Source organism: Aulostomus chinensis, chromosome 22, assembly GCF_037954235.1.
Source record: "Aulostomus chinensis isolate RoL2024-O1b breed Wild chromosome 22, RoL_Achi_v1.0, whole genome shotgun sequence".
Taxonomy (NCBI): Eukaryota; Metazoa; Chordata; class Actinopteri; order Syngnathiformes; family Aulostomidae; genus Aulostomus; species Aulostomus chinensis.
The window spans coordinates 12,247,176-12,270,000 of record NC_141341.1 but is presented as its reverse complement, the minus strand read 5'-3'; the positions used below and the strand labels follow the sequence as shown (position 1 = coordinate 12,270,000).

At 41.7% G+C, this 22,825-nt stretch overlaps 3 protein-coding genes across 5 annotated transcripts in view; 2 read left to right on the top strand and 1 right to left on the bottom strand.

The window, feature by feature from the left end:
• tfap2e (transcription factor AP-2 epsilon) overlaps nt 1-4,858 on the top strand; it is a 12,184-nt gene extending 7,326 nt beyond the window's left edge. For both annotated transcript variants that reach the window (XM_086193864.1, XM_086193865.1), the window contains exons 4-7: nt 229-460; nt 2,251-2,369; nt 2,895-3,033; nt 3,640-4,858. In XM_086193864.1, the coding sequence (XP_086049990.1) occupies nt 229-460; nt 2,251-2,369; nt 2,895-3,033; nt 3,640-3,901 (752 nt within the window). In that variant the 3' untranslated portion in view covers nt 3,902-4,858. The remainder of the gene's footprint in view (nt 1-228; nt 461-2,250; nt 2,370-2,894; nt 3,034-3,639) is intronic.
• A 3,917-nt stretch (nt 4,859-8,775) lies between these two features.
• psmb2 (proteasome 20S subunit beta 2) lies at nt 8,776-19,325 on the bottom strand. Of its 2 annotated transcripts, none has more exons than XM_086193969.1 (6): nt 19,107-19,325; nt 18,542-18,664; nt 18,317-18,387; nt 9,576-9,738; nt 9,214-9,263; nt 8,776-8,990 (listed from the first exon to the last, which is right to left on the bottom strand). In XM_086193969.1, the coding sequence occupies exons 1-6, from the start codon at nt 19,195-19,197 to the stop codon at nt 8,889-8,891; spliced, it is 600 nt and encodes a 199-aa protein (XP_086050095.1). In that variant the 5' UTR covers nt 19,198-19,325; the 3' UTR covers nt 8,776-8,888. The 2 variants fall into 2 exon arrangements, with proteins under 2 accessions (XP_086050095.1, XP_086050096.1); XM_086193970.1 differs by lacking the exon at nt 19,107-19,325 and adding an exon at nt 18,906-19,069.
• On the top strand, nt 19,285-21,254 carry cdca5 (cell division cycle associated 5). The gene has a single exon (XM_086193968.1). The coding sequence runs from the start codon at nt 19,458-19,460 to the stop codon at nt 20,232-20,234; it is 777 nt and encodes a 258-aa protein (XP_086050094.1). The 5' UTR covers nt 19,285-19,457; the 3' UTR covers nt 20,235-21,254.
• The last annotated feature ends 1,571 nt before the right edge of the window (nt 21,255-22,825 follow it).

Here is a 22,825-nt window from a genome sequence, read left to right as displayed (position 1 = left end):
TTGAGAATGTGTAGTTAAAATGTGAGCAACTGCAGTTTGAACAACAAGCAGTACACCAGAATTAGAGCTCTTGGCGCCGGGGAGAAGATGACACCGAATAGATTGAAGTCATTCACACTCAACACTGTTGTTACTGCACAGGACATCTGTTTTTATTCTATTGTTGTTGATCTTTTTAATTGCTTTGATTGTCACATTTTTAAAAATCTTTTTTTAACTCCTTCGCAGTTCCTATCCCCTCCAAGCTGAATGGTTCGTCCCTGTCGGCCTTATCCATCGGTAAAGAGGGTCTCGGCATGGGAGCGGTGTCCAACCCCGCTGAGGTTTTCTGTTCGGTCCCGGGTCGGCTCTCACTGCTCAGCTCCACCTCCAAGTACAAGGTGACGGTCGGGGAAGTGCAGCGACGCCTCTCCCCGCCTGAGTGCCTCAACGCTTCTCTGCTGGGCGGAGTGCTGCGCAGGTGAGAGGAAGATAGGGAGTCTGGGTCACATCTGTTTTGTGTTGTTCGGGGGGTAAAAACTAACACCCTGAAGACAAAAATACTCGTTGAATCGGTGATTGTAAGATGCACCTTCACAAGATGATGAACAAACCTGAGATGTTTTACTTCTTCAGGCCCTAAAAAATGATCACTAAAACCTGTGAGTCAGCAGCAGGTTGATTTGAAAGGCTTAAAAACTGCGATAAAACCAGCTTGTCCTTTAAATTCTGTTTTAGTCAACCTGTGGCTGGATGTAGATGCTGCATATTCAAGTCAAAGTAGTTAAGCTGACCAACAACATAAGAATATGTTTGGATGTCGGGCTGCTGGAAAAGTGAGAGCTTTCATTGAGAGAAACCAAATGGCAACAAAAAAATAAATGCAGAAATCCATCACAAAAGAAACTTAGTTAGATAATCCACGTTAACTCCGCCAAGGAGGCTACAAAGTTACAGAATATGATCATCATATTTTTAAAATCTGTCTGTACATTTTGAATCCCATACCTAAAAAAAAGGTCTTCGTGATCAAAGATTGATAAAATGATCCAAATCGAAGCTAAAATAATGCTAAAATGCTAACATGTTGTTTAACCACTTCACGTGTAGTCGATAGCAGTGATATGCTAGCTGAAGTCTAACAGCCAAGAGCCATCCTCAGGGTCCAGGAGCTACAGTTTGATCCAGATCACCATCAAAAGTTAGGTTCTTGTTCCTTTTAATACGATCCATCTTTCCACCAAAATTAGTCAGAAACTCTTTATTAGTTTTTGAGATATTCTGGTAACAAACAGACACCTGTGGTCACAGGACGTCCTTCGAGAGGTGACAGATAATAATCCAGAGGTTGGTGAAAGAACAGAACAGAGATCATTGATGGCAAACTTTAATATATTTAGATTCCGAAGTTTCTGCTCTGAATGTAGATGAAGGTTGGTTTGAGATGTGTAGGTTAAGACCAGAAACATCCAAGTATAACATCTGAACATTAATTAGCAGCCAACATCCTCATCAAACTCTCAATCGAGATCTAATTCGTTTGATCTCAAGTGTGTTGCAGATTCTATTAAGTACAATTTGTCCAAAAAGTACATCTTGAACTATGTTCTGAATACATCTTGGTCTTCTTTAATCTTTGTCTTCATGGAGCTTTTCAGAGTAAAAGCACTTAAATGTAACTGTGGGGCCTAGACTGAGGACCCAAAATGGGTCATGGGACTAAATCACAAGAGAAGCGATGTGGTTTAATGAAACGCCGCCTCAGGGTGGGAGGACAACTTTATGATTCCGTTTGCAGTCTGCAAAATACTTGAGAGTTGTAAATGTTGTAAAGCAAGTTTCTCCTCTCCTTCACTTGGATGATGGCTGTCAGTCACACCTTTGATAATGACATCATCAATAAATATGGAGATGATAATGATATTTATTTACGAGGGCGAGAAAAGGAAGTAAAGAACAATGAAAGGCAGAGATGGAGACTACAAGACTCTATCAGCGTTGACAGGAAGCATAGGGAGATTTCAGCTTCACACGCACATGCACGCACACACACACACCCACACATGCACACACATACTGAGCCATACAAATACAGAGACACATTCAGAGAAAAACCCATTCACAGGCACAAAACCACCACAACAAAACTCATAAAGACAAACAGACACAGTGTAGGACACACACACTCACACACACACACACATACGCACACACACACACGCACAAGACCATCTCCTAAAAACTGCTCTCTGTCTCTCTGTCCCCCCTCAGGGCGAAGTCAAAGAATGGTGGCCGCTGTCTGAGAGAGCGTCTGGAGAAGATTGGCCTCAACCTGCCCGCCGGGCGACGCAAGGCAGCCAACGTCACTCTGCTAACATCTCTGGTGGAGGGTAGGGAAAACACACACATACACACACACACACACACACACACACACACACACACACTGACCTGCACATATCCTGACGGATAGAAACACATATTCACATCGAAATATGCTCGCATGAACAGGAATGAATAAACAGTTGTAGCATGGATGGCTGCACATGTGTACATATATAGACACACACGCACGCACACACACACACACGTCAATAGTGTCATTTGAAAAGCTGAAGCCTCACAAAGCCAAAGAGCAGTGAACTGTTTGAGAAGTGAAAGTGAGAAAAGTGGTGGCCTAGTTAATCTGTTGACCTGAGCTGACTCCCAGTCAACTGCATCTCATGTTCAAGTATTTTCAAGGTGAATTCTTTCATTTTGACCCTTAAAAACACACACTCAATAGCTGCTATTTTGCCCACGAACACAACCAGGCTCATTATTAGGCACACTCTCACTCTGCTTCCTCCCTCCCTCCCTCCCTCCCTCCCTCCCCTCCTCTTTCTCCCTTCCTCTTCCTCCTCTTCCTCCTGCAGGTGAGGCCGTCCATCTGGCGAGGGATTTCGGATACGTGTGCGAGACAGAGTTTCCAGCCAGAGCCACCGCTGAGTATCTGTGCAGGCAGAGCGAGCCCGACCAGCTCCCCACGCGACGCAGCATGCTGCTCGCGACCAAGTGAGTGTTTCCTCACCCCCCCCCACACGTTTTAGTCCTCTTTTCCTGTAGTCCTCTGTTGTTTTTAATCCACTTGCACTAGATTGTGGGGTCTGCAGATGTGCGGTGAATTATAATAGAGAAACTTGATCTGATGGTTATGTTGTTGATAAATGTGCACATAAATACAAACCAAACCAAATTTGGAGTTTTACGGTCAGATAAGTTTTATTTGACTGCATCTGCTGATAAAGGCAGTGATACATGCCTGTAAGCGCCAGAAAAAAACATGTAAACAAGTCTTTTATTTGTGTTTTTTATCAAGTAATGTCTTTAACCAGTTCTACGGAAGCTGAGAAAGGCCAATTGTTTTTCTTAATGCTGTTGTCTCATGGTATCAGGTTAAATATCTTGTTGTCTCAACATAAGGAATATAATTATCTCTTGATAATGGGTTCATTAAACCATAAAACTTCTGTTGACTTTACTTTTCAAGATAACGAGGTTAATGAAACTGATTAACTCATTATCACAACGTAACCGCATTGATAAATGATTTAGACAAGCCACAGCCTTTGGACGAGGCCAAACAGCAAACTAATTCCTCATTTGGCTTCCTTTTTTCAGGGAGATCTGCAAGGAGTTCATGGACTTGATGTCCCAGGACCGCTCCCCGCTGGGCGGCAGCAGACCCACCCCCTGCCTTGAGCCCAGCCTCCAGGGAAGCCTCACCCACTTCAGCCTGCTCACCCACGGCTTTGGCACTCCCGCCATCTGCGCTGCACTCTCCGCTTTCCAGAGTTACCTGATGGAGGCGATCAAAATGCTGGACAAAGGCGAGGGGGGAGGAAAGAGCCACCATGACAAGGAGATGAAGCACCGCAAATAGACGGACGGATGGATGGATGAGTGGCAGGAAGGAAGGAAGGGGAGGGGAAAGACTGACTGTGTTGTTACCTTCGCCCTCAGGACTCAAATTGAGACTTTTACCTCCCAGGAACCTCTGTGGACCCTTTCGTCAAGGAGGCGGGGTTTATGATGATATCTGTACTGTAACGTGTGTCCACAAGCACCTCACTCTCAACAACGACGACGCATGAACCTCTTCTCAGTAGCTGCTGTGTCACAACAACAACAACAACAACAACAACAACAACATCTCTCCAGGAGGACTTCTGCATACGGCAGTACACTTTTATTCATTTACACCCTTTTTTTTTTAAACAAAGTTACATAAAACATGTCCCCTTTTATCTGTGTTCTTAGAAGCTCCACCCTCGTCTCTCACACACACACACACACACACACACACACACACACACACACACACACACACACACACACACACGCGTGCATAGACACGCCAACATTTTTGGACTGAACTCATCTGGGAAGCGTCATAAGCCATATCTGACACAACAACCTGTTCTTTGCTCCTCTGGGACTTTCGGAGATGTTTAACTCCACCTGATTGGACACAGCTTCCATTTGTAGTTCGTAGCAGGTGGTCATGGGAGATTGAGTCCTCTGGGTCAGCAGCAGGGTAAGGAGGAGTGAAAGGCAGCTAAAGACATTTGTTTGATTTTTTTTTGAAGTACTGCGTGTTGGTAACTTAAGAAGATAACAAATCATTTTGTACTTTCTGTGTATGTTTATTATTAATGTTATTACTGTTGTTATTATTATTGTATTACAGCATAAATGTAATATATTATTAAAGAATTAAGATCGGATCTGTCAAGTTTCATGGATGTGTTGATCCGGTTAATTGGAAAAATAAAAAAATAATGTCACCTTTAAATGTACCTCAACTTAGTTTCAAATGCAAAAGTGGATTTTAAAACTTATTTTCATTGTTATTATTTTGGGGTGTTTAATTCTCAGGATATTTGCACTGATACTGATTTTACTCTCACACATTGATTTATTTCTTATTATTTGATGATAATGCTACCACTTCTGACACAACAGTGACCCTTTTTTTATTGATCCCTCTATTCCCAAATCAACAGGATATAGGAAATAGCTCAGGCTCCATCTAACACTTAAATGCGTGATTGATTTATCCGTCAATATTTATTCCATTGAATCCAATCATGATTTGGTCAGTAATGCCCCAATTTTCCATCTGACAGCATTAGCCGGTTACATCATCGTCACCTCATCCGGCCTGTGTCGTTTGTCGTTTTTTTTGGGGGGGGGGGGGCAGCTGGTTTGACATTATTTTACTCTTTTGACTAAAATGCACGCGGTTTTAGTCTCAACTTAGTCAGATTGAGTAGCAATTCTGACAGTTAAATTAACGCTTGTCTCAACTAAGACGATGAACGTGGTAATTCAACTAAATGAAGAACTGAGAGGGCTGCACGGCCGTCGGATGGGTAAATTCTTCATGATTTAATGAACGGTTGTTCCAACCTTTGCTTCGACTGGTGTGCGGGAGGTCAACTTTTCTAAAGTTTGCGGTCCAACGTTCAACAGATGAGATGAGTCATGATAAGACGAGATATCAGAGAGTGAAACATGTCGACCTGGACTCAAATGTATTTTTCTTAACACGTCCACGGTGGTAGATTTTTATTTAGCACCTTCACACATATTCACATCTCTTCAATATGCTGTCTTCGAGGCCACTCAGAAATTCAGGGCCCCTGTCACAGAAAATAAATGTTTGGCCCACGTGTTGCCCACAGCTTCAGTTCTAGTCTCCACGTGGCTGCTTAAAGATTACAGGTCTAGATGGCCCACGTCTGACCCCAGTCTCCTAGCCAGTCCTGGAAGTGTGCCTGCTGTACCTGCAGGTAGTGGTGCGACCCCCAGTGCCCAATAAGCCTCATACCTCAGTCCCTTCCATCCATCTGCTCCAGTGCTGTGCCCCCCCCCCCCCCCAGCTCCTACATACCCTCCCCTTTATTTAACCAGGATGAGATACTCTCAGCAATTACTGCTTTCCAGGGACGCCACACGTACATGTGTCACCTGCTCGTACACTCAAACATTTCTACCTGCCTATCTCTCTCTTTCCCTTGCTCCACCCATCTCATTACCCTCTTCTGTGGACCCCCCTCCCTCCCTCCCAGTAACCTAACCCCCCCCCCCCCCTTCCTCCTCACCCTCTCTCCCTCTATCTGACACTCGGCGGGGCCGCTCTCCATCTCTGTGTGTGCCTGCAGGCAAACATATGCTGCTCTTCCCGTCAGATTCCGGTGTGTTTGAGAGGAGGGATTGTTTAATGTTTATTAATCACCTGTCTGTGGTGGAGAAGCGAGACGGTGGTAGAGACACACACACACACACACACACACACACACACACACACACACACACACACACACACACACAAATTCATCGCTGCTACGTTTGGAAGCTCGCCCCGGTTTTTACATTTACAGCTGTACACATGTGGACTAAATTACTGCAACATATATGACGGGGGGGGGGGGGGTAAATATGTATCAGAAGATACATGAGATGTACCAGTTCTCATAAATGGCCATTGTTAAATGAATTCCAGCATCTAAACGTTTAAAATTGGACTGACATTGATGTAATTAGCATATAATTTGGAGAAATCACTGTTCACTTTCATTACGTTTCGCTTTGAAATCTAATATAAATGATAGGATCATACTGACAAGTACATAACCCGTCTACCTACTGAATAAAAACAGAACTATGGAATCTGCAAATATTTATATTCTTGAGTGTTTACACAACCATGTTTTTAAGAAAATCTGATCAGCAGACCAGATTTTATTCCTTTTTTTAATCATTATTATTAAAACTTTGAGATGGAGTCAACAACTTTTCTGCCTCAGGCTCCACAGGAAATACAGCAGTCTCTGATCCTCTATTTAGTTTTTCAATTAGTAATTTTTCAAACTGTAAGAAAAAGTTTTTTTTCTCATGAGTTAGTTATTGCAGCAGCTACTTAGGAGGTAAAGAGCTGATTCTGGACACTAGAGGAATTGCCAAACAGCTGCTAATTCGAATAAAGTTACTTTTCACACAAGGTTTGAGAAAATCAGTCACTATTTAGTTTATTTTAAGTTTGAAAAAATTACAAGAGGATCTACTTACAAGCTCTCAACCTGATTTCAGCCCTCATCACAGGTTGTTCGGGTGGTATTGTGTGGTTCAGTGTCATGAGACTATTTTTAATTTTTGTTCCTTATAACAGTGGTTCCCAACCTTATTTGTCTTGTGTACCCCTTGAGCCTTTTTGTCATACCATGAGTACCCCTTCACTCATACGTGTTCATGATTCTCCAAAAGTAGAACATAACACAACTGAATATTCAACGCAAGTCATTTTATTTCATAGTTTTCACTATACTGCCTTGGTTTAGGTTTGGAATCTTTCTTGCGTTTGTCGGCGGGCTCTTTTCCCCCTCCTGGATCCACAGCAACTGGACGTTTCAGCCATTTATCCATGTTTACCTGCAGGTAAACAGGTTCCCACTGTTTGATTTTGGTATGGCTGTGCCACAGGTTATTGTCTCCCCAGGGAAACAAGTCATAGCGCACACGTACCATTTTATTGACAGACTTATGAAATGACTAAGAATATTTTTTATTATCGTGGAAATAAAATCTTAATTTTTCCACGTACCCCCTGCAATGTGCTCACGTACCCCTAGGGGTACGCGTACCCCTGGTTGGGAAACACTGCCTTATAAGATAAAATTCACATTTATTGTGATGATCAAAACCACGGCAATTAGTTGGTAGAATACAGACACGTTTAAACTCGGCTTTACATATTCAGCTGCTGGTTTTGATTGAGAAATCTGCTTAGCGACAGTGAAGCACAAGGACAGTCTTCCCTGCTGTGGAGGTTTAGTCACTTACATTTCCGAGGAGTTTTTGTTTTTTTTGTTTTTTTAGGCCAAATTTTCTGACATTTTAATTGACAGTACGAGGGATCTAATGATGACAGCTTTGGTCATTTATTGGAGTCAATTCACTTTGGCCAGCTCCTTTTTTTTTAACCCTGTAATGTACAAGAGAAAAAAAAACAACTTAAACACAAATATAGTAAAAGTTTGTAAAATTTGATTTTTTTTTAATGAAAAACAGAACAGATTTGTCTGATAATGCCTGTTTTTTTTTTTAATTCGATTTTTCTATTTCATTCAGTTCAGCGAAAACCTGTTCAAGACGAAATTATGTTCAAGTTATTCCATTAACATTTTTATTTTCAACTGTCAACATGTTAGAAATTTTTACATAACGCACGTTAGAAAAAATAGAGCTGGCATCATTCTTGGTGAAGAAACTTTCCATTTAACATGTTACTTAAATGCACACTTGTGGCATCGTTCGTATGCTTTGTATTACACTGAAATTTTACTTTTCATTGCAACTGGATTGCTGACATGAGTGTTGCTGATCAGCTCCTCTCAGTTGCTGATCATCAGTATTGGCCCTGAAGAACAATATCAATTGATCGCTGGTGTCGAGTTATTTTCAATCTCGTGGTTCCAAGTCAAGTGATGTGAGCTTGATATAAATGTGACTATTATTTTGAAACAGTTTTAGTTTAGTCACTTGGGGACATAAAATAACATTTTCTTAATTTATTTTTTGCAGAATGTACATGTCTGTTTCATTCCACGTGTACAAGCACGAGCAAGTGTACATTACTCACATGCACGTCGAATGAATACAAGTGCAAAAGTACACAGCCAGAAGGCTGTTCTCTTTCTATGTGCAGATGAGTAAACTGGAGAGCAAAGAGAAAGCACCACAGGGACAAAGAGCTTGTATCTCAACTGTGTGTCATTTTTATTGGAACAGAAAGAGCAAGGAGGTCAGCGGTACAAAAAAAAAAAAAAGAGGAAAAGAAAGGAGGTTGGTAGCTGAGCAGCGAGCGGTCACTTGGTGCCGACAGTGAGCTTCTCCAGGTCATGGATGCCCTCCTTGTCAATCAAACGGACGTTGAAGGAGGGGAGGTTGAGGATGAAGCGCTTGTTCAGCTAGAGGAGGAAGAAACAGTCAGATAGAGCAGGAGTACAAAAAATTAATGAAAGTAGCAGTAAACAATGGAGAAGCAGAGACTATCAAGGTCATTATTAATAAATAATAAAGTGAATTTAGGATTATTTATGGACACTTCTTCCACAAATTACGTGAGATTATTAACAACGTAAGATTGTGGTTGCCATTGTTATTCTGAGTTAAATAAAGAATAAAACTAACTTCCTCAATGCACTTCTTCAACAGATCCACCGCCTCGTCTCGGGTCAGATCTGGAACACAAAGTGAGAAAATGCTGATTTGGGAGAATACGGAGACGTGAATACGATTAATGCAAAGAGGCAAAATATCAAGAGGATACTGCAGAGTGGAGGAAGGGCCAGTTCAAAGCATAATCCTGTGATTTAAAGAGATATACGGTAGTCTGGAATATATGCTGCACACTGAAGATTAACAAACAAAGCTTAGTGTGAATCCACTCTAACCACACACACACACACACACACACACAGTGTTCTTTTGGTCTTCTTCTCAGGGGAACAATAAACAGCCAAACATGCGCGGGGGCATTTCTCTACACTGACCTGGTCTGTAGTAGCGGTCAAGGATGGAGAGCGTGAGGAAGGCGCCGTAGCCATGGGCGGCGAAGGGAGCCTTGGCCAGCGAAGACAAGTAGTCCATGTAGAAGAGACCCGGACCGTCTGCGTCATCATAGCCCGCCAGCAACAGGTTCACGTGATAGGGGGTCTGAGGAGAGGAGGAGTGAGTTTATTACCACTTTTGGGATCCAAACAACTTGAATTTCATTTAAGTGTTACTGATAAATATCAAGACCAGCATCCCGAAACACAACACAGCGTTACACTTTGTTTATACACTGCATTATCGCTGATTTCAAAACTCAATGTCAAAATCCCATTGGCTTGGTGGAGGGAGCCCACGATGATGGGAACTTCCTGTTTGAACGATGAAAAAACATCATCACTGTGGTACTGTCCTTTTTCCAAGCAACATAAAGACAACCGTGCTGTTTATATTCATTGCAGTGATTTGGCCCGTAGCATCATCGATATTCTACGTTGTGTAGAAGAGATGTTGCTCATCCTGGCAGTACAGCCAAGTACCACTAGGGGTGCATATCCCCGCATTTCAGAAACTCCGCTTTATGCACCTTTAATGACGTGAAAATGATGTTGATGTTGATGTTTCACAGTCAGCAGACATCCAGCCAGTTCCATTTATATCACGGTTCGGTTCTAAGAACAGTGCCAAAAACTAGCCTGGTTCTTGAAGGTTGAGGATTTGAACCAAGGGTGAACCAGAAAAGGTGCCAGGCTGAAGACGATCCAAAAGGTTCTCACAGAATTTATTGTGTTTGACACTGTTTGTGTTTACAGTTTGAAAAGCACAAAGTAATTTTATCATGATTTAGATTGCTCCTAATTATCAACTTTACCGGCCTAAATGGCAGAGACAGGAGAGTGGAGAAGCTCGGTAGCTGGGGGCTGATGAGGGAGGGGAAAGGTGAAAGGGCATCGCAGGACAGAGGAGGTGAGAGACAGAGAGAAAGAGAGAGGGCGAGAAAGAGAGAGGGAGTGAGCGAGAGAGAGAGAAAGAGAGAGAGAGAGAGAAAGAGAGAGAGAGAGAGGGAGGGGTTAAGCAGGGTGTCAGTGGCAGTGTGACATCTGCTGGAAGTCAGCACCCCTGTTGCTCCCTTCATCGCGCCCCCTCTCCCTCCCTCCTTTCCTCTGTATTCCTTCTTTTGCTCCCTCCCTCCTCCCCTCTCCGCCGTCTCTTCACCCTGTGCCCTGGAGTAACGCCAGGGCTCATTAAAAACTTTAAAAGTCGTTTCTCTTACCCCCCCACCACCACCACCCTCTTTTGAAATTACATCTTTTACGCTTCCAGCCTCTTCTCCCCTCTCTTCCTCCATAACACTAATAATTTTCTCTCCTCCTCGTCCTCCTCATTTAAAAAATCCCTTTAAAGCTAGACAATTTTTCGGATTTCAAAACAACTTATGGCCTAAATTCTTGGCAGACGTAGAAGCGCTACAGTGTTTTTGATTACAACAAAACAGGAGAAAGAGCATACTGCACTGGCTGTCGTGCGGTGCGGCGAATATGATTCATATGACGCCAGGCGAGACACCTGCCCTGTCGTTTCAATTTACCTCTCATCTGACCTGCTTATTTCTCTGACTTGTGTTAGTGTTATTTTTGCCACGAGGGGAATGATGATTGTTACATTCCCTGTGGAGCGGGCTTTAGTGCGCGCGCGCGCGCGTGTGTGTGTGTGTAAGTTAATGATGCACACGCAAACTAGAAAGAAAATCTGTGTGTTTGTGTGTGTGCACAGCCAGCGTGAAACTCAGGCTGAATATCTAAGTGTGTGTTTACGTGTGTGCGCTTCAGCTCCTCTGTGAGCCTGCGAACACCCCAGTGGCGTCACCCCCACCCACCAGACACCTGTCTCACTCGCTACAATGTAACAATAATACAGACTTGGCATCAAAATAACCTTCCCATGTCACCTCAGAGGGAACCAGGCACCTTGTTAACCCCACCACCTGAACTCACACCCACATTCACATACAAACAATACACATGCATGTGTTTTATCCTCCCGTTTTGACTGGCAGCAAAACAAGTTACGGCGCAAAACAAAAACCCCAACCACTCAGGATTAGAGATAGTTTGACATTTTGAGAAATACAGTAAAACACTTTCTTGTTGTGTTTAACAAGATGATAAACGTGAAGCTACGGCTGAGCTAGCTACTAGCCGACCACAGCGAAATATTGTTTACAAGGAACATCCTGAGTTTTTTTTTTTTTTTTGGTTTAATGCACTACATTCTCTGCAGAGCTGGACAAGATAACAGATACCGTTCCCTCCTCGGTGTGTGTATACGGGATCTGAGACCTACAGAGACCTGCTGACTGCTGGTTAGCTTCGTTCAATGAATGGATGTGGATAGGAAATGTTAGCATACCTAAGTCAGCAATTATCAACAACATACAGTTAAGGACTGTGGTTTGTTCAGGAATAATAATCCCACATAAAGCAAATGCTGTTTTGGAGAATAATGTATTTTTGACTGAGGTATGCTAACCCTTCCCATCCACTACCATTCATTCTGCTAAGCTAGCTAGCGGTCATCTTGTCCATGTCTCAGCTCCCTAATTCTACAGAGAGAAGGATATCTGCGTTCTTGTCTAGTTGTCATGTTTAAAAGGTAGGAAACAATATCCAAACATTAGTCCTGCACTTTCTACACTTCCTCACATATCCAACTGAAATACTTCTCCTTCATCTTTGTGCTAAGCTAACATGTCCGTTTAGCTTCATGAGAGCGGCATGGCTCCTCTCATCTCACTCCCAGTATGTCAAATGTTTTTTTGAGACATGAGAAGTGTGACAAAAAAAAACAGCTTCAGATTTGACAAAAATGAAGGTCACAACACTAAGAAAAAAAAACAACAACACTCAACCACAAACCCTCTTCTTTCTACGTTCCAGCACTCCCTCCCTCCATTCTCCTCCCTCTCTACCCCCCCCCCCCCCTATTTTTGCACCCTGCCCCGGGGCATGTTCTCTTTATTGGCATTTCTCCTCAATCTGCTGTATTAATTGTTCATCTGTGCAGGAGCCGGGGAGCTGCATGCAATATGGCGCCAGTAATTATTTGTGCCCATTGTGTGCCCGTGTTAAGAAATATTTCACAATCCCATATGGGGCCAGCTGTAGAGCACCAAAGCACAAAGGCTAACTGTTGCTGGGTATTCTAGAAAAACTCCAACTTTTCCATTGGACAAAAATGTGTTCCTGTGGAGCGAACATCCATATGTGTATGAGAACTGACAACTGGCGTCTGCCTGAACCCGCTGTCATTCCAAAACCTGCTTATTTCATCTGTTATCTTTGGTATCTTTACATTATTAGTAGATCAGGCAGCAAAATAAACTTTTTGTTTGGCTCGACAGTGAATTCTTGCTGTAACATCTCTGATATGCACGCGTCGTCGTCCAGGCCTCAGGTGATGACACGGTCTTGTCTCCCTGCTCTCTAAAGCTGAGTGAACGCAGTCCTCCAGAGGTTTGCGTGGGGCCCGCGTGTTTTTCTGGACAGGAGCCTGGTAAGTACACCGTTGGATGTGAACAGTGTCTCGCTTACTCTGCTCAGACTCGCTCTGCTGGCTTCAGCTAACTACACCTCCCGGAGGTCTGCAACCACTGGAGTATGACATCTCTGAGACTAAAGAACTCGTCTGTAATTTATCCTGCAGGAATAAGGCCAGCAGAATTAACTATATAGCACTGATTAATTTATCAGCCAGTGGTTTTTAACCTGGGGGGTTTGGACATGCTGGCGAGAGTATCAGATGATTTTCTTCTCTCTCTCTCTCTCTCTCCCCCCCCTCCTTTTTTAAGGGGGGGGGGGGGCTAACTTGGAAGATGATTTAGGGTACAAAATAGTTGGAGATATAAACCAGGTCATTATCTTGATAAATCCTGACTTTCATCTGATCGAAAATGATTTAATTAAGTCAATTAAAATACATTTAATATTGGTCAACTGCCAACAAAACAATCATACAGGCACTGCAGGCATTATCAGACAAATCTGTTCTGTTTTTTTTGTTCAGTAAATCTAATAAAGCTCAGAGTTAAAGTCTGGAAGTATTGGGTTTAAAAAATTAAATAAAATCTTATTTAGCAATGGAGTTGAAACAATTATCAATTTGCAGATTTGAGAGAAAACCGGAATGATCTATTGATTCATTGGTATTCTGTAGTATATCAACTGCTTTGTTTCCTGTGTTTTATCTTTTACTACAAATGGAATCTCTTTGGGATTTGGACTGAGAGTTGGTCCAAACAAAACAAGCGAGTCACTTTGGGTGTTTTTTAATCAATACAACAACAACAAAAAAAAGAGTGGGGGAAAAAAAAAATCAATGGAAGTGAAATGATGAGGACTAGAGCTCTGCTTGCTCTGTCTGGTGAAAATTAAATGGTAAAGTAGGTTTACAGAATACGCCGAAACTGACGTAAACCAGTTTTCTTTCTGGTAAAACTTTCACAAAACAAATATTTAGGCTGAGTTGCTGGATGGTTTTATTGATTAATCTTTGTGCAATTTTTCTGGTATTTTTAAAACGTTATTTTCGTCATTGCTGACGGTAAACATGAGATTACGATGTTCAGTTTTAAAGTTTGCCAGTGAATTTAGAAACGTTTCTTGAGGAAACTGGTAGAGGAGCAGCACGTTTGCCTGCTGCTTCTGGTCCATCGATGTCAGGTGAATCTTAAACCCTTAATTACTAAACAGTTTACTGGCTCTTTTGCATGGACGTTACACTCTGTTCTCTGTTATAGATATTACGTTAACTCAAACAAAAACAAAAAAATTAACGAGGGAGCATTTAAGGTATTCCTGTTTCTTAAATTTGGAATATTAAGCATGAACATCAACTCTGGTGATCATGTGCAGGACAGAGAGGCAGAGCAAAAATGTATGAAAATCGAATCTGCGGCGCAGAAAACTTGCTCCAACAGTGGAAATCAGTATTTTAATCACTAAATGAAGCTCTGTAGAATAAAAATGTTGATTTAAACTTAAACAGATGCAGTAGGGAAGTGAGGTTTTTTTGGGGTGCAGTCTGATGTCACACTGAACTCAGTCGGCCATTTAGCACAGTTTGTCTCGTTTGATAGCCCGAATAAAACATACAGAATAGGAAAATTAGTTTATGACGACACTAATGAAGTTCTAGCCCTTGCATTTTTGCGGCTGTATTAAATTGTTTAAGCAAAGACATAAACCTCTGCTCGTATTTGGGTCAAATATTCACTTTATAGGTTAGCTTCTTGCTGTTCTGTAAAGATAAATCCCACCCAGATGAGTAGTTAGGAAGAAACCCTTTGAACACAATAGCTTGAAGATACGCCTTTGTTCTAATGTAGCGTGCCAGTGACACGGAACAGGATTGGTGCCTCAGACGCGTGACGTAAGAAACCTCTCTTTTCCGCACCCGTGTTTTGCTCAGCCATGGAACCACGAATGTCATTGTTGAAGATGGTCTTTTTTCACCGTTCCACAGTCAAAAGGGCAAGACGCATTACATATTCTACATACTCAAGATGTTCTGGGGGAAGAAGAGCATTAAAAAAAAAAAAAAACTGTTTATACAACATAATTTGCAAATGTCTGTGTACTCTGGAGGTTGATGAATGTGAGAAGAGCATAGCTGGAGGAAGGTGTGGGCTGCAGAGAGAGAGAAAAAAAACTGCTACTGCTTCAGTTTCTCAGCACTCTTGAGAACGTTGCAGCATTGGTAAATCCTGCACTCGCTAAGTCAAATTCATCACCGAGAGGCACAAAAATAAAGATACACTAGCAGCTTATGGCAAAACATGAATATAAAATGTTATACTCTACAACATGTGCAACCTTGACTGAATAAAATGACCCTGATTCCATAGGTCCCTCAATGTGCGTGTATACCGTGTTAGCATAACGCCGTTAATATATCCTGAGTTTCTGATGACTTCATTCAATATGACGTTTGCTAAATCTGACAAATTCTTTTTCTTGTGCTGCTCAATCCAAATAGTGAAGCTCCCAAAATATTTGGAGTTTGTGAAATTAAATTATTGATGGGAGAATAAAAATTTTAAATAAACTATGAGACTCCTGAAACTAACATGAGAGAGCCGGCGCTGCAGGAGATGCTGGCGTTACACGGCGGAACAGAGTGGAGGTTCTTCCTTTGTAATCAATCTTTGGAGTAGTTCTGATACCACTTGCAGAGAGCCGTTTACTAACATGAAAACAGGTAACTTTATGACCTACTTTTTTTTTTTGTGTGTGCAAATAATCAGTTACTTTTATTTTTTCCATGTTGACAGGTCAACACCCCTGCCATAAAGAAGCTAAAAGTAGCTAAAGTAGTTACATTCTTGTGGGCTTAACATTAAACGTATTACGTGTTTGCCTTGAAAATGCATTTTTTTTTAAGTAATTTCAACCTCCTGTTTTTCCTCTGATCTTTTTTGAAAATATATATCATCAATATTTACTGAAAATAAATATTCAATCCAACTTATTTTTCGGTAACATCACCCGGCCGTGCTAGGAGTCTTTAACTTCAGTGCACAGTGACTCCAACTCGTTCTCACACTCCAGTCTGCACGGTGAAGTCTACTGGGTCCCACCCCCCCTCTGGGACCCCCACTGCTCCTCCTCCTGCTGCTGCTATCCCCGGTTCGATGTGTCCCACATTCCCTTCTCTGCCACACTAATTGTTTTTTGTAATTATTTTCACCCTTCTGCTATTGTGAAAGGCAGCAGCTGCACTACTCTTAACAAATTAATGCAAGAGACACAATGCATGGAGGTGAGAGGAGGACGACGCCAACAACAGTTTGTCATGTTTCAAACACAAATGTCCAACTTTACCTCTCAAACGTGAAGATTTGCTGTGTTTCTTGGTCTTGGGTGACATAATTAAAGGTCTTTAGGAATCATAAAATGTATTGAAGCGGAAAAAGAAAAGGACTGGTTGTTTATGGTGCTGAGACTAGATGATAAACATTTGCAGAACCAGGGCACTTGACTCTAACATTTAGAGGAAGCATAAATCTCATACTTCATAAAATCCAGGAACAAATACTTCATTAAGAGTCGAAGGCTCCTCTATCTGTTGGCTGGAATGAAAGCGCATGTTGTTTCTGTTTCTGTCTCTGATGTCATTTTGGATTGATTTAAGATTCGAGTAGCAAACTAGCAAAGACAGAAATGATATTGGATGTGAAAATTCTTGAATGATGCTGTCGGGGCGAATGGAGACTTCTGTTTGTAGGTGGGCTTCCAGCCACCTCTTTGAATGCCACATTGTCTTTTGCTGAAATTCTAACAAAACTGGATAAAATTTGTGATATATTTAGATGGAAACCTGACTACTGGCCCCCTTTTCTTACAGCTTCAATTTTAAAGTACTTTTACACATAAAAAAGTACAGCACCTTGTAACATTTGGGATTTTTAAACTCTTTATCAACCAATGAAAGCATTTGGTCCTCTGAGGAATTTAATTCAACTGGTATGACAGGCGCACAGTTATTACCATCATTCCTGAAGAAACTTTTTATATCAAAAGCATCACATAGTGGGAGGGTGTTGAGAGTACAAGAGGAGCCCCTATCAGCAGCATGATCAATACGTCTGTTTGTGCTGATGTAAAGGTTCACGTTAACGATGGTGAAAGAAAGACTCAGACATTTATATTCAGGTTACAAGTCGGTTTTGAAATAGAGAAGGTCAAAACCACCATGCCTTGATAATATACCCGCAGGAGTGGTGCAGCCGCGCTGTGGGACGGTGCTGCAGGCTCAGGTGTTGCCTCTGAGTCTCAAAGGGAGAGACCTCCGTCACCAATCACCACAAGCTGACAAATGTACTAGCCTCTGTCAAAATACATCTACGGGTTGAGCTTAGACGTCTCGAGCTGATAACAACACAAACACTGGTATAATAGCAGGGATACCTAATTCCCACCTGGGCTGTACAGTGATAAGTACTCACCGGTAACTGTCAGGACAGAGTCACGTCACAAATAAGCAACATCTGCAGCTCACAACTTTCGTTTATGATGCCGCCATTTGATGTCATTGATGGTTTTTTTCACACTTCTATTCAGAAAATGCGGATACCAGGTGCTCCCGAGGAATTAAATGACACCAATCTTGCTTTTAAACAATGACCATTTCCACAAAATCGAGGCACTGTGTGAAATAACTGTAAAACAAAATGTGAAACACTCTTCTGGTGATGAAATAAATAGTGATTTTCTTATATTTTGGCGACATGAAGTGATGTTTACTGGTAAATATGAGTAAACTGTCTGAATAAGAATGATCATTAGTGACAAATAAGCATCAGGTTAATATTAGAAGTTAGGTGCTCCAACCCAGCTTTCATTAAGATAAGATAAACCTTTAATCGTCCCACAGCTGGGAAATTTACATAGCTATTATACTATTAATAATCTCTTCAACAATTTAATTCAACATAATTATTATTTCCAAAAGCTTTCAGCATTTGGACCAGTTAGTGAGTGAGACAGATCCAACTTTTAATTGCATGTAAGCATGGACAGGTCTTCAGTGAACCCACCAGGCCAGTTTGTACGAAGCTGACACTTCAGAATATCTTAAATAATGTTACAGTTGAGAATGACTGTGGTTTAACCACTATTAAATTCTTTTTTGGCTCTATTCCCTTTAATAATACCATACAATCATTAAACATGGGAATATTTACCCTGCTCCGAAGATAGTCTGCAAGATTCTTTCGTGTGAAGTTTGCTGCTGCTGATGGACTGAGTTCGTAGCCTACAAAAAGAAATATTTGTGATATTAAACACAAGTTTGGTTTTAAAAAAAATACCTGCAGTGAAATTAACGGAGATTCTGAGCTAAAACTGAAGGCATCTGAATAAAAAGGAGGAAGAGTTGAAACACAAATCACGACATCTGAGCTGCTTACCGTTTCTCATTTTGTAGAGTTGAACATTCTTCTGGATGTACTCTGCAAACTGCACTGTGTCTCCAGCCTCCCCGACACACAGCAGCAAAATCTTCTCACTTAGTTTGAACATTTTGTCGTAATCTGAAACAAACACGTAATGCCTTTTTTTTTAGATTCATGTTTGGGACTCGACGATGTCGCCATTTTCAACCTGTCAAACATATTACACTTTCACTTTCGCTGCTGTAGAGCTATTGTGATTCACAACGTTGCACGAGTGTATTCAGATACATAACTAGAATAACTATATACGTACGATTTTCATTCATGTATGAAAGAAGTAATCTGATGCTATTCAAAATCGAATGACTGTGCTACTTACCTTAGCAGCAGTTAGCTGAATGTGCTTTTAGGATATGACGTTACTCGCAGAACACGTTTACATTTCCAACATATAATAAATATATTTCATGATCAATGTATTCATAACACACGCGGCTTTCGTTCATTTCTAACACAAACAAGGCTTATAACAGGTTTAGCCTCCTTAGCCGGTCAACATGAAGCTAACGCATTGTCATACCGTGTTTCATCTGAATGATGCTGCTCGCTGCGACATTATCAGCGGCGACGAGCACATAATCCGGCCCCTGGATTCCAATTAAATACTCCATTATATAATGAGGATGGAACCAAACTATTTAAATACTAATCTGAAATCACAAACGTCTTCTTAGCCCCGCTTGTTCGGATTACACAGCAAAAGTTGGAAATCGTTGGCGAGGATTGTTGACGTCACCGGAAAAGCCATACGTCCATTCTATGCGACACGGGCGGGCAATTTGAACGGACTGCAAGAGTTGTGAAGCCAGTGTCATAATAAAATCGGTCACACAGGTTACTAAGTACGAGTATTTTCCCGGTTGAAATCGGTATGAAAGAAGGGACGCATCGAAATACAATGGCGGAGTCTACTCTCATCGCTGGTTTACAGCGAAGACGGTCACCGAGGCTGAGTTCATCCCCGGCTAACGTGAAGATCGAAAACAAAATGGCGTTGCCCGCCGTTGCTGTTAAACGCTCCATCACTGTGAGGAAAATAGCACCCAGAAAAACAACTGCACCATCGGAACATAACAAGGAAAATACGCCGAGAAGATCAGGTGTCAGCCCGCAGAAAAGGCAAAAGGTTTCCACTCCTGGTTCTCCTGTCACGGACCGTGGCGTCACCTCAGCGGTCAAGAAAAAGGCCGCTATGCCCTCACCGATTCTCCCATCATCTCCGCCCCAGTCTCGTTCTCAGCAGTCGGAGACAGATCCACAGGACGCGGTGTGGTCTCAGAAAGTGCGCCGGTCTTACTCCAGGCTCAGCGACAATTCTTTCAACAGCCACGACTGCAGAGACACCCTGTTCGGCTTTGAGAAGCTGAAGACCCCCCAAGTGGGACGGAGAGCCGGGCTAGCCAAGGAAGGTCTGGAGCTTTCTGGCTCCTTGTCTGGAATGAACTCATTCACATCTTTGCTTGAGGGGGATGACTGTGGTTCTGTCTTCCCTGAACCGGACACAAACATCCCCGGGGTGGCGGTCGTGAAGAAGAAGAGGAGGAGGAGGAAGATCCAGCAGATCAACAACACAGAGCTGGATGAACTAGCAGCTAAGATGAACGCAGAGTTTGAGGAGGCGGAGGAGTTCGAGCTGCTCGTGGAGTAAACATTGACCCCGAAAACCTTGGACACACTGAAAGAATCGTTTTGATCACTGATATTGATTCTGGGAGGACACACTTCGGATCCGTGCTTCATATTGTTCAAGTTCTTTGTATATATCGTGTTTGATATCGTGTTGTCAATGGTGTTTCTTTGGAGATGCACGATCGTTTAAATGCTCTCAGTAGCCTAGGTTGTTCAAAGCTGTAGTACAATGACGAGTACACTCTGAAATGGCCCAAGTGTCAAGACATAGTTTTTATTTTGTTTTATACAACTGTTGTCTTCTCTGATTTTTATTCGCATGTTAATGTTTGACTTTGGATGACACAACTTTCTTACATAAATTTGTTGAAATCCCCTTTAATTTCACTGTTTTGTAACCATCTAGTTGACTTCATAATGAATTGAAGGAAAATATTACATTTTTAAATGTGTACAAAATAACTATTTAAACTTTAAAACTTGATTTCGTGGCTTGTATTAGCAGAGGGACCTTTTCAGTAGATACAGCAATGAACTGGAATCCATTATCCTTTCATATCAATCGCTGGAAAAATTAGATGTTGGCAGAAATTCAGACATTTGGAATCCTTGCAGCTTCTTTTTCTACTCTCATGTTTATGACCCCGTTCAAGTGGCACAAAGAAACAGGGAGGCTATCTGACAATATGTGTTACCTTACACCTGTTTCCCCCCTTTTTTTTTGCTTGTCTGTACATGTAAATAAATATTGAGCCAATTACATCAACAGTCTTGACCCCAAAGTTGCCAATATAAGTTTAAAATCCCAAATTGTCTTAGAGAAATACTGTTACCCGTGATTATGTCACAGTTCAGCTACAGTTTTTCAGCGATACTTTGCCCAAAAAGTGCATTTCGCCTTTCAGTTACTCAACCTCATAGGTGTCTTGAGCTCAAGAAGTTGTTTTTTTTTTTTTTAACCACTGCATCAGTTTGTGATTCCAGAATGCAGGAAGAGCCAGACACATTTAGCTTGGTGCCCATGGCTCCCGTAGTCACCAACCACAACCAGCAGCGAACTGTTCAAACCAGTTCATCCATATTGAATTTCTCTATGCTTCATGCGCTGTTAACTTCTGTCAAAATGCTCATACTAAAAAATGTGCAAGTGTTAACATAACATTAGCATTACGTTAGCTTTAGGGCTAAAGGGGATATGACACCATTTATAGGCAACCAAAGGAGACTCGGTGTTACTTTGAGAGAGGTTGCATATTTCTCTGGGTTTGGGATAATACACGACACAACAAAGGTGTATCCATATTATGATATTTTACCACAGAAATTTTTATACATATACCATTAAGGTTGCCGCAAAAACAATTCACTAGATGAATTTCTTACCCTGGGATGTCAAACTGCATCACTGAAGCTCTAACAACCATGCAAATGTACAGTGCAGCTTGTTCCTGTAATTTAGGTATGTTGAGGCCACAAGATATATATTTTCCCCATCAATTTAATTTGGCCACGAGATGCAACTTGACCATACAATTCAATTTATGTATTTTTTTAAAACATTTTTGAGCAACATCTTGTGGCCACAAACGAATTAAATTGAGAGAACAAGTTAATATCAGCTTCAGAATATAAAATCAAATCTCTCTTTGGCTCTTCCCGGGTTTCGTACTGGTCTGAGCTGGGAAATGTAACTTAAATGTGTCCAGCTGAGACTTGTGTAACAACAAGTGTTGACTAGGACATTCTTGTGTGCAGCAGTGGTCCCTGGTGATTACTGAATGAGCGAGTGAGCGATCTGTCTAGATTTAATGAGAGCGGTGGACACGTAAAACATTTCTCTCCAGAGCCTTTTAATGGTGTAAGTGGATGTGTTGCATAATTTGCACTAACAAGGAGGCATGTGATCTGCCACACCTGCCTCCTTAGCCACCATCTCCAGATCGACTCTTTGGGCTTCTCATGATTGTTTTTTTATACTTCAAATGATACTTCGACGTAGCTTCAGGGGCAGCTGGTGAGTATAATGCAGTTTGTAGAATGTTTCTTGACGGCCTGTCAACAGGTTGGCTCCGGTTCTCACTGTTAGTTTAAAGCAGGGGTGCACAGAATCTTTCCTTCCGTGAGCCAAAACTCCTAAACGGTGTTCCCAGAGCCAAAGGCAGACACGTAGCGTGTTGTAAAAGTGTCTTTTGTTTGCCGTCGTCTCAAGTGCCTCTTCAAATATTTTTCTCATTTCACTCGAGCAAATCTGACGTGTGGCACAAAGTAACCAATCTGCCATCTGATTAAATCGCCAACAAAATAATTACTAGGGTTCCAACACATTTAAAGAGCAGGTTTTTTTCTTCACAATAAAAATAAAAGCATGAACACCATATTTTTTATATTATTTTACATTTTTATCAGTATATGCTCGCTATTTATTTATTGATTCATTCATCCATTCACTCATTTATTTATTATGAGTGTCCATACATAAGTGTATTTACTACTACCTCTGTATGGATCTGATACGTCATGATGACCTGGCTCAGAATAAAAACTGTAGTTGCCAGTTTTTGTAGCCGTGTGGCTCAAGAATTAGTCCTCAAACCAAAACCATGCAGTGAG